Below are 12,262 nucleotides of genomic sequence, written 5' to 3' on the forward strand. Positions count from 1 at the left end.
CAACAAGTATACAGAGAATCAGAATGAGATAATGAATGAATGAACCGTTCAATGAGAAGGGAGGCCCTATGCCATTTTTTGAGGGAGTTGGATTGTTAAGGAAGGACCAGTTAGAAATCCATTAGATACATATTTGAAGGGAAGCTTTGGGGGTCAGCCACACCTTACACTGCTCTGTAGAGGCCTCATAACTTAGCATGTCTAATGCTCATTAATATCTCTTTAAGAGAATGAGACGAGTGCTAGACTTATAGGGCCGAAGAGGCAGAGTATGCCCACTGGAAATTTATTGACAAATTAGTGGGCAGTGGACCAGTCCAGAATAGAAGAGTGAAACCAGAAAGAAATCATTTTATGAAAAAAAAAAAACGCAGTGCCCCATGTTTGAAGCAAGATTAAGGTACCTTAATATGCAGATTTATAAAAAACATACCCAAGATAGTAACTTGTGAGCAGTGTGCGACAAGTGTCAAGAGTGAAACATATTTGCCCTTCCCTGCTTGAACCACATGAGGTCCAAAGTATTATATAAATAAATAATAAAGAAACGTTTTGTTAGATTGATGCAACATCCATACAGATGTCAGTGCCATCACTACCAGCATGCCAGAGGCCCTGGAGTTTCAGAATAACAAATATGAATCTATCAAGAGCAGGTGACAGAAAAAAAGGCTGTAGGATCGGTGGCAGAAAAGCAGGAAAATAGTGTGAAGGAAAAATTTAAATACAAGAGTTCACTGCAGCCTAAAAGAGCAATATACAAGTGAAAGCAGGATGAACTGCGACACAGTAATCGTTAAAGGTAAGAACGCTGTAGCTGAAGCATAACAGATGTAGACGATGGCAACCAGAACACCACTTTCATCTAAGTCTTTTGCACTGTGGCTATGGCATTCCACTACAAGCTTAAGAAAAATAAAACAAATTTTACTGAGCTCCTGCCTGAAAGGCAACACATCCTTTCAGCACCTCCTAGCATAAGAAAGCCTATTGTAGTGCTGTGGCAATCCTTTCGCACTGCCATGATTCAAGTAAAAGCCATAAAATTACATCACGCCAACGCATTTCAATCATTCAGCCTTTAATAAGTTAAAAATCTACATTGCTGTCAGAGGACGTACACCCAAAAGGCGCATTCCTTGTGCCAATGTCACTCTTGCAGCATGGAACAACAACAGCCTTGCCTGCAAAAAAAAACGCACACACAGACACTCATTACGAAAATTTATGTACGCTGCTGTTTGTCATTCCTGCCTTAAGTCCCATCTTCTGCACTTAACATGCATCAACCTTCGCAACCATCTTTGCACCTTGGTTAGGAAGAAATAGGTGCACTAGTTGACTGTCGGTAGAACACAGCTGGATGTGCTAACGCAGTATTCTTACAATGCATGAAACGTTAAAGGGACACTAAAGGAGAATATTAAGTCGGGCTAGACTTATACGGTAGGGTCACTTGATAGCAAATATGCCATTTTTACCGAAAATAACGCTTTTATAAGCCAGAAAATTGCGTAAAGGCAAGGTACACATGACGCCGCCACTGGAAGGTTCATGCAACGCGATCAGTGGCGTATTCATGAACGAACGTTATTTCACCGCTTGATGGGTAATTACTGTCGAAATAGAAGGAAACAGCATGGCAAGTATAAAAAACAGCGCGAACGGTCTCATAATTAAAACAGTGCAGAACAGACAATGGAGAGAGATTTTAATCGCCAACATGGAGCACTGAATCTTTTCTCTTGCATTCTGGTGCTCACAGGTTGCATGTAGCCGTTGTATGCAGCAAATTCAGAGCTGCAAGCTCTCAACAGCATTCACTTTGTGTGTACTTGCTACACGGCTGGTAAAGCAGTCCCATCCTCACTTCAGCCATTGAATAGGCTACTTTGTGCAGGCTGTGGATGTTATGAAATTATAAAGTGTTTTGTTTCTTTACACACATGTATGCACATCGGCAAAGTGTGAGGCAAAATGCGAGCATGTGGTCTTCTGTTTTCTTTGCTATGGAAAGGTGAACATGCTTTAGATGTGCTGAAAAATATGAGAAGTATGATATGCATGCACCACCACCACCTCTCATTTGGTTCATTATAGAAAAAGGTTTGCCAGCGCGGGTCATCATGTGCGCAGTATGTGAAGCACTGGCATGCAAGGCAGGGCTTTTCACGAGAAAAATGTTAAACCAGCAGATGCGTGTTCATCAAGATTATGCATGCATCCTCTGCCGACAGCTATAGCCGGCAGGCGGTAGACTGCAGCTGGCGGTACATACCGATTCATTTCTGCTTACAACACATAGGAACCAATTCACGAGCATAGAAATCTCAACAACCACAGCACAGTCAATCACAAGGGTTGTCTGCAATCACACTTACTGTGTAGTTAGTTAACAAAGACGGGATACTTAACTGCACAGTGCGCTATTTGGTCGGAAATCTGCGTGCAATTTTTCACTCAAGCGTCGTGTTCAATGAATATGTTAGAGTGCGACTGCTTCTCATATGCTTTTGAGGATCCCTCGAAGCATACATGTACACTTTACGATGTCAAACAGCACACCAAAGGCCACATGCTCGCATTATCGTTGCTGATGTATACATGTGTCAGCGCAATCAGCAGTTTGCTCTCCATTCTGTGGCTGCCCTCAATAACTTAACATATTTCTTTCACACCGACAGAGCTTGCAACGAGACGCAGACACACGCGATGCCAGATTATCACCACGGTCGATGAAAAACTATGATGGCACAATGGTCGGTGATCGTACAAGGCAGTTAGCAGTATAAAGAGAACTTGTGTCTTCGTACGCTCGCCCGGCGAAACGTCCCCGACTGTAAAGCTGAAATTTGGGCGAGTTGGTAAGCATTGTCTTGCCTTTGCCCCGCCTTTGTTGCGCTGTTCACCCACCATGAATGCTTACCAACTTGCCCAAATTTCAGCTTTACTCAATGTGATTTCTAGCAGCGCTTGTCTTGCCTTTGTCCCACCTTTGTTGCGCTGTTCACTCACCATGAAAGTCCCCGACTGTAGCAGTCAACTTCAATCTACTTAACGGAAATCATTTATTAGGGACGGGAGACAAGATACAAGGCAGTTAAGAAAAAGAGATTTGGAACCTGCAGAGACCGTGACTCCACTCTCCTCCAACTCGTTTGCTTGCGGCTCCATTCAATAGCTTCGGCAGTTGGGCGGAGCAGTTCTATTCTAGCTCTCGGCTAATTTAACCCTTTGCGGTCCGTTGTCGGGCCCTGCCCGACAACGCTACACGGCCGTAGCGGTCCGCTGTCGGGCAACGCCCGACAAGGGTGTTCGCCGGTTAAATTTCGCGATTTTTCTCACCACGAATCGTGCGCATTTTTTGTGCACATAATGCGCCATCTCTTGAGGGAGAAGTATACTTTGTTTCTTGAAGTTTACTTTTTTTTGCACTAGGGCGCAGCACAATGTTCAGGATACTAGAGCCGCCAGAGCGTTCTCACTTGAGCACGGAACGCACGTTGGCGCGGTTTGTTGACAAGCATGGCAACGTTTTCACCGCGTGCGTTTTACGGTGGTAAGCCCCGCCGCGGTGGCTCATTGGTTAGGGCGCTCGACTACTGATCCGGAGTTCCCGGGTTCGAACCCGACCGCGGCGGCTGCGTTTTTATGGAGGCAAAACGCTAAGGCGCCCGTGTGCTGTGCGATGTCAGTGCACGTTAAAGATCCCCAGGTGGTCGAAATTATTCCGGAGCCATCCACTACGGCACCTCTCTCTTCCTTTATTCTTTCACTCCATCCTTTACCCTTCCCTTACAGCGCGGTTCAGGTGTCCACCGAGATATGTGAGACAGATACTGCGCCATTTCCTTTCCCCCAAAAACCAATTATTATTGTTATTATTTACAGTGGTGCATTTAGCGAAAGCGAAGACGACTTCAGTGAGGAAGAGAATTACGTGCCTCCATCGGACAGTGATGACAGTTCTTCCACTGAAGCGAGTGACGATGACGACGGCGGCGGTGGAGACAGCACCTCTGTTGACACACAAGGGAACAGTGCGCGACCACGTGCTGCGGACTGGAAGGTGTACGCGGATAATATGCCCGATTTCACACAATTTACCTTCACTGTCACGAACCCAGGATCACAAGTAAGCACTTGTAATCTCAACTCTGAGCTGGAATATTTTCAGCTGTTTTTACAGACGAGCTGATGGACAATATTGTGCGCGAAACAAACCGCTATGCGCGTGAAAAGATTTCGAGTGCCGGTGAGCTTCCAAAGGACTCAATTTGGAAGGACTGGGAAGACGTGACCTTGACAGAATTCAAGGCTTTTCTTGGTGTAATCATATATATGGCCTTGAATCCAAAACCAGAACTGAAGGAGTATTTTAGCCAAGATATTGTCAACAAGATGCCTTTCTTCTCGCATGTTTTCTGGCGGAAAAGATTTCTGCAAATGTTTTGGATGTTGCACGTTGCCCCGTGCCATGATGCCTCTTCAGGTCGGCCGGCAACACGTGGAAGCAAGATCAGGGACGTCGTGCATTACATCGACGCGAAATGCAGACAGCATTTCAGAGCCGGCCCCAAAATTTGCATCGATGAGAGCACTGTTGGCTTCAAGGGCCGTGTCTCGTTCAAATGCTACAATCCACAGAAGCCAACCAAATGGGGCATGCGTGTTTACGCACTTGCCGACTGCCAAACGGGGTACATTTCGGCAATCGAGCCCTACTACGGCAGCACAACAACTGACAGTCTCGGCCGTCCCGAGCTGCCCTTCACCTGCAGGATTGTTCTTCACTTGTTCCAGAAAGTGCAGCAAGCTACGCCGGGGAGTGGCTACCACCTCTACACAGACAGATTTTACACTTCTCCAATGCTTGCCGAGTAGTTACTTCTACAGAGAGTACATTTGACTGGTACCGTGATGCCAAATCGCAAGCAAATGCCACAACAGGTCAAGAAAAAGCTGAAAAAGGGCGAAGTGGCAGCTTTCAGAAAAGGACGCTCCTACATGGTGCTTTCGTGGCGAGACAAGCGTCAAGTGACGATGCTCAGTTCTGCCCACAATGTATCTCTCAAAGAAATGACAAGGACACAAGCAGGTGGAAAGAAAGTGACGTTGAAGAAACCAGTGGTCATATGTGACTACACAGAACACATGGGTGCAGTTGACCGTGCGGACCATTACTGCGCCAGCTATGCATTTTGTCAAAAGACAATGAAATGGTGGCGAAAGCTTTTTTTTTGGCTTTTGGAATTTTCCATCGTAAATAGCTTTATTTTGAGGCGCACACAGCTGCAGAATTGTGGTGAGAAAGAACAGCGACACCTGCAGTACCGCCGCAACCTCATCCAACAGCTGGTGGGTGACGTGAGGGCTAGAGCCAAAAAGCGCGGCCCGTCTGCGCGGAAGGAGTGCGAGGAAAGGCTAGATGGGAAGAGCCATTTCATATACAAGCTGCCAGGCCGAAGCAGCAAGGACTGTGCAGTTTGTAGCGATAGAAAAACAAGCGAAGGCCGGAGGGAAACTGTGTTTTTCTGTAAAACCTGCAGTAACAACCCTGGCCTGCACCCAGGAGAATGTTTCGAGCGCTATCGCACGCTTCCGAAATATCGGTAGAGAAGTTGCCAGCAAAATGCAATAGAAAAAATAAATATCCTTTGAGTTTTTCTTCCACAGTTTGTGTTTTTCTTCGCGGCGCCACAAACTGGCAAAATAGTTTTGGACCAGGACAGCCGGAAAGTGGGTAAAAGTTTCGGACCGCAAAGGGTTAATCCATTCACAGTACACATCTGAAGGTACATGCAAGTGGGCGAGAGAGCCCGATCCAGTGGACCCCGTACCTCCGGAAATGCGCGAAATACGTTGAAGCGTTGTGCGTCGGCTTTGCTTTCAAGCCACCAACTTTAAACACGAGCGCCCTTGAGCAACCATCCGTTTTTTGTGGCAAAAAATAAATAAATAACCTGGCCCTTGCAACCATGGGAAACGTCCTCGATGTCACCTGCTGCATTGAGCAACAGCGCCGTTCAAGGAATCACAACCCATTGGCTGCAAAGCCCCAGCCAGCCTCCGATGGGCGCGACGCGCCAACCTTGTCCTCGCCCCTCATGACTCCCCGCACTGGGTTTACGATATTTATTTAGCAACGGCTTCTCGGGCGGAAGAGGGAAACGACCCGCCGGCGCCTAACCTAACTGTGCTCCCTCAAAAGCATCGCACGCTCTGTGGGGCTGAAGTCGCTGAAATGCAGCAGGCCGGAGTTTTTGGGAGAACTTCGTCGTCAAGTCCGGGAATGGGATTCATGATAACACTGGCAAGACGCCGGTGCAAACATAAACGAAGCGACGGTAGCGACCCCCAATAGATGCCTTCAGCGTGCGGCGGCAGTAGCTTTTATTTCGGCTGCTGCTAGACCACACCGCTAACTGCCAGAAATCACGGAGCCTGCGTTTACGTCATGTTTCACGTCACTCCATCCTATGACGTCATAAGAGGACGCTGTGACGTCATAAGAGTGCCCCGAGTTTGAATCAGAGCGGCGGTAAAAACTTTTTCAACTTCGAATCCAAATTTCTTTGAAATAAATGCATCTTTCGCTCCAGGACAAGCGGCAACAAAGCCATGAAGTGCCGAACTATCAGATTTTGATAGAGTTCTCCTCACTGTCCCTTTAACCCTTGCGAAGATATCGCACAGAAGTCTCGTGATAAGAAAAAGGTTACAGTGCTGCGTTAAGTGCACAATGTCTCCCACAACTTGAAAAATATTGTGCAGAAAGCAGACGTGAGAGTTGTGTTGACGGCCCCTCATAAGCTCAACAAGCTTTGCAAGCTGACAAAGCCCTACCCCTCGGTCAAACAAACGTGTGGCATCAAACAACTTACTGCGTACGTGAACTGTAACGACTGTGTGGTTTACTGCATCCCTCTATCTTGTGGCAAAAAGTATGCTGGACAAACAGGCTGTTGTCTCAACGACCAGCTATACGCCAGCACAACAATACTAATGTTAGAAATTTGTCCGGAAGCAACCTAGCCATTCACTGCAGTAAGTGGCGGAACTGTGCTCCATTGTTAAATCAGTGTCATATTATCGGACATAGTCGTAATCAACTTACTCGAGAGATTATCGAAGCACAGAAAATAGCATCACTGGGAAACACTTGCGTCAGCGCTTCTTCCATTTCATTGTCAAAAAAGAACTCGCATTCCTCAGTGTATGAACGTAATCTTGCACATGTTTTCTGGTTTCTGTCATTCTCGGCAGCTACGCTTTTTTATTGCGCACGTACAGTCGTCTGCCATGTCATAGTAGCCTTTGGCCACTGCATAAAGCACTTGCGGTTCCATGAAATAAACAGTTGGAAGTAGCGATCGTCCATGTCTGTTCCTTCTTTGTCCACGTTGTTTTAGCGCTTTCGAAAAATGCTACTAATTTAACCCATTTTGACTCCTAACAATACTTACACCCTACGGACATAAGATCAGTGCTGCACAAAAAGGCCATGAACACCAGCTGCAACGATGCTTTGCACTGCCAAGCGAAATGACTTTAGCACTGAACGTGAATGCTTGGCAATTGTGTGGGCTGTTGCTATATTCTGCTGTTCCTTTTTTGATCGGCGTTTCAAAGTCCTGACCGACCACCATTCTCTTTGCTGGCTTTCTTCGCTAAAAGATGCCACAGACTGATTTGGCCTTTGGGTTTTGCGGCTGCAAGAATATTCGTTCGCTGTCATGTACAAGTCCAGGCTTGTACACAACGATGTAGGCTGCTTTTCTCGTTATCTTGTAGAGCCACCCGAATCAAGTGACATTGGGCCTTGCCTCCCAGCCATTTCAGACTTTATCAACATTGCCGATGAACAGTGCTAAGACTTCTCATTAAGAGTGTTGATTGAACACTTTAACTATCCTAACCAGGATGCTTCTCTAAGACTATTTATTTTCCCACTCTGACGGTACTCAGCTGCTGCTCGTGGTGCCGCAGTAGCTCAGTTCTGGCATTGCCCCTGGCCAAATGCAAATTAATGCACTGCCTTTGGCCTGGGAGAACAACATTAGTGGCCACAAATAAAAAGAAATAAAAATAATAATGCCCAGCAAGCATGCTCCACAAAAACTGCTAATCAGCAAAATCATCTACAGCTGCAAGCATCTGTGTGCTTATGACCTGCCTACCGCCAGCCATCTTGGAGTGTCATACACATGTCAAAGGTGACCAACCTTAATTTAGGTTCGGTTTGTACCACATCATATGCTGCTACAGTTCCTGCTGCAAGCTGTGTGAATGCAGAAAAATGCCTGGCTGCCGTCAAACAACTGACATTCCCCCAAACCAATTTATCACATTAGTCTCGACCTGCTCCCAGTGTTCCACTCAGGTGGTAAGTGGATTGCTGTTGTCAATGATTATGCAGCCAGATGCTGTCCGTTTCCAGAAGCTGCACTACTGAAGATGCACATTTTTTTTTTTCTGCAAGACACCATACTTGATAATGGCACTGCACGCAAGTACTCAACAACCAAGGCTACTACTTTAGGCCTATCATACTCATGTCAATGATAACACCGACCAAACACCGACTGATATTGTCTGTATGTAGTTGCAGCCAATCGTAGTGATTGAAGCATGGCTCTACCTTATCTTAAGTTTGCACACAGTCCTTCCCGCCACGTCACTGCCATCTTATTGCTGTTTTATCCTTTGTTTGGAAGGCACCTACATTGCCCTTGGACCACATTGGTACCACCTGCTGCCCCCTCCGCTGCACAGCATGCACAAGATGCCATGGCACAAGCCGAACTGGTACGTTGACTTGCCCGCACCCACCTCTCACAAACCTACGTGAATTCACCGTTGGTCAGCAGCCTTAAAGCGAATTTTCGATACATTTGTCACTTCCCTATCTGGTAGGTCACAGGAATTCTCATAGGTAAGTAAACTTCACAATGATGGCATCGCGGAGTTTACATCTCTTTGCGGTCGCTCATCTTCACATGGTGTTCATCTTGCAAAATCGAGCTCGCCTAAGAATTCCTCTCCCTGTACATTGGCCCTAGCAGAGAGAGCAAGGTTTTAGTACCTACGTTAATAGAACTAAAAATGACATTCGTCTGTTCCTCCATTTTACTCTTTGTTGACGGGAACTGAACATCTAATTTTTGAAACCTCCACAGGGCTGCCTATAGTAAGATACAACTTAAAAAAACAGCAGTTAACACTGGGCCACGATCCGCGGCGCACTGTATTACTCCACAAGCCAGTCCCAAAAGTACACGAAATCAGCTTTTAATGTTTGACTTTATTAAACAAGCCAGGTATCAAAATTCAAGATCATGTAATTTGTTTCTTGTGATTAGCTTCTTGTTTAGGTGACAAGAGAAGTTTTAACAACGGACTATGTTTTCGTAGTAGAGGAATTCTGTGCGCCAGTTCTAAATGTGGGCGGAGCTTCGCTGCAGACTTAAGTTGTATCCGACTATAGTCAAGCAAATAGTATTTTCGCTGGCCAAACATTGTAACCAGGGTGTGAAAGTCATCATATGTTGCTTCTGAAAGGGCGAAAGATCGTTTAGCATGTACCGTGTGCTCTGTTGGGTGACGAATGTGACCAAAAAAATTGCACCACTCAATTCTCCAACACCGTCCACATGTCCTACGACTACGAGTGATGTTCGTGTTGTTCGGCTCAACCCATACCATGCAGCTTATCTGTTTTCAGCCTAGCACTGGGAACGGTCTGTTTTTGCCAGAGGGTTGTGCCACAATGATAGGTGCAAAGAAGACAGAGCGGTTCCCATGCTAGGCGCCGCTTGCCATTACCAGCACCTGGGTACTTTCGTAAATATACTTTTACATAGTATTACCTTCCTAAGTAGGTTTTCATATGATTTTACTGAAATATCTCTCATAGGTTAGAGAACTTCTTCCACAGCGAGGCAGGCTTCAGGATATCGGGATGTGGTAGGAGGGAGTGACGCGCCAGACCACCGCACCCGGGTGCCATTCTCCTTAGTGACGTCACTGGTGCTTTTATAAAAAAGTGAAAAATATGCTGCTCAACAAGGTGTTGAGATAACAATCTGAAGAGATGGGGGCAGATACAAGGCCAATCATTATGTGGTCAGAGACATCAACACGCATGCTGTGCAGCTTCTGGTTTAGTAGTGCTCGTTAACAACAAATATACTACCTGTGCCACGGACAAAGCTTGACGCTTGACAGGTAGTTCCCTGCTAGCTCGACCAATGGCATGACTGCAAAGGCAAAGCAAACACTGGCTCGTGACAAACTGCACACAGTGATTACAGCCACAACCTGAGATATCAAACTTAAAGAATAGTGCGGAACAGTTTGATATATTGGTAATTCGATATATAAAAATAATAATAGATAACTATATCTGTAAACATGAAGAAGGACTATATTGCAACCATGCTAGTAATACGTACCTTGCAGCGGTTGCTCACAGAGCACCACTTGCAAGGCCTTGCTAGGCCTAACCTGCTTCGTATTGAAGCCGCAGCAGACAGTGATTTGAAACTAGCCACTGCCATCAGAGGATGTCCAATTTTAAGTAGAATAAACTCAGTATTATGGTACAGATGGCTTCCGCAGCAAAGCGAGAGAAGCATGCCAGAAGACGGCCGCTGCTAGGCTCTAGTGAAGTTGGCTTCACTGAATGTCAGTGATGTGGCATGAAAAATGAGAAGAGACTGAAGGCCACCCTCAAGCATGCCCTATGTTTACCTCGTCATGCAGTTTCACAGCACTAGCGCTGCCAGCAGGTGTATATGGCCGTGGGGCCGACCAGTCTTTGGATGTGTTCACTGACTGAAGAGTGCTATTGGGAGAAGCGCCATTTGCAGGGGCACAGCGTGCCATTCGATATATTGAATGTTCTGCTGAATGCAAGTTCGGCAAACACGAACAATAGTGCTGTAGTTCTGCATGGGATTTTCAAGGAGGTGTTCCGACTGTTCAATATAAGCATTAATTTGATGTATCCGGGTTCACTATATCCAGTCTCAAAGGAGGTGACCTTCCTTTCCATGCTTCAAGCTAAGCGTACTCCGTCCACTGAAGGCAAAAGTTCGCTAGTCCGCATGTACACAGACATAATGCATGCATGCACGCACAAGCATGTCCATGATACAAAAATTTGCACACATCTGCAGAACTGAAGATGTGACAATCTGTGCATGTAAGCGGCTAACAATTCACGCTCAAAAGAGAAATGGCAGAGTTGTACCAGGAAAACAAAGGTCAAACAAAAGAAAGAAAGTGGACAGTTCAGGTACAAAACCTGGAAAAGAACGAGGGGCAAAAAAAATGCTTGTGCTCCCTCCGTCCTTCACGTATTTTAGCTTCAAGAATTCAATGGATTACCAAATAATCTGCTCATTCACTTTGCTAAGGAGGCACCATACCCACATTTGTGGACACAATCTAAACCTGCTCATATTTTCGCATACAAGGCGAATTTCCACCTTTGAACTGCGCGCCCTTAACATTTTGACCCTTCCTGTCAAGTATCTGGCACCACCTCTTGCAGCTAAAGCGAAATGTGCTCATAAACAACAAGTAAAGTTGGACGTTGTGACATTTCATGGCGGGACGAGTAACGGGCTTGTATTTTTGCATGACCTCTTTTCAAATAATTGGGAATGATGCAATTTACCATTTGGAATCTGTTAGTAGGTTAACATAGGAATGGCACAACAATTTTCACTGTCATAGACGAAGAAAAAGTGCTGCAGCGGAGGTCCAGAGTGGTGCGTCCACAAACGTGGACGCGGAGGTTGTTTTTTGGGGGCAAGTGTGGCACGAAGAGGCTTACTGCTTACAGGTGTTGAAAACCATGCTTCTGCAAGGCGAAAGTTGGCAGACTCCAGCGCTGAAGCGTTTCTTATGAAAATAGCTTATGGAGAAGCACCTCCAAACAAGCGCGGCCGACCGAGCAATGAAGGCCCACGGGTGGTTGCAAAGAAGCCTCACAATGCTGAGCCACTTCCAACAAACACAGCGCACTATGATCAATGCGTAAAGTCAGGGGTTTCTCGAGGGGTCTTAGACTTCTCACCAATATTGACAAGAGAACTAGGCCCTCCCCCTCATGCTTCGAATGTAGAGACGGCATGAATCCGAAGCAAGCAGCCATTTTTATTCATGTCAGTGGTGGTAGGAATAATTCTTTTCAATCGCTTTGAAAATTTCACTTTGGTTTTTAGCAAAAATCATTAACAAGTTTTCTAAAACC

General features: G+C 45.9%; 1 protein-coding gene across 3 annotated transcripts in view; it reads right to left on the reverse strand.

The window, feature by feature from the left end:
• Positions 1-1,062: 1,062 nt before the first annotated feature.
• The window catches only part of ArgRS-m (arginyl-tRNA synthetase, mitochondrial), a 45,784-nt gene continuing 34,584 nt past the window's right edge, over positions 1,063-12,262 (reverse strand). For all 3 annotated transcript variants that reach the window (XM_077630842.1, XM_077630843.1, XM_077630844.1), the window contains 2 exons: positions 10,196-10,259; positions 1,063-1,184 (listed from right to left, as the gene is read on the reverse strand). In XM_077630842.1, the coding sequence (XP_077486968.1) occupies positions 1,098-1,184; positions 10,196-10,259 (151 nt within the window). In that variant the 3' untranslated portion in view covers positions 1,063-1,097. The remainder of the gene's footprint in view (positions 1,185-10,195; positions 10,260-12,262) is intronic.

Source organism: Amblyomma americanum, chromosome 7, assembly GCF_052857255.1.
Source record: "Amblyomma americanum isolate KBUSLIRL-KWMA chromosome 7, ASM5285725v1, whole genome shotgun sequence".
In the NCBI taxonomy this organism is placed as follows: domain Eukaryota; kingdom Metazoa; phylum Arthropoda; class Arachnida; order Ixodida; family Ixodidae; genus Amblyomma; species Amblyomma americanum.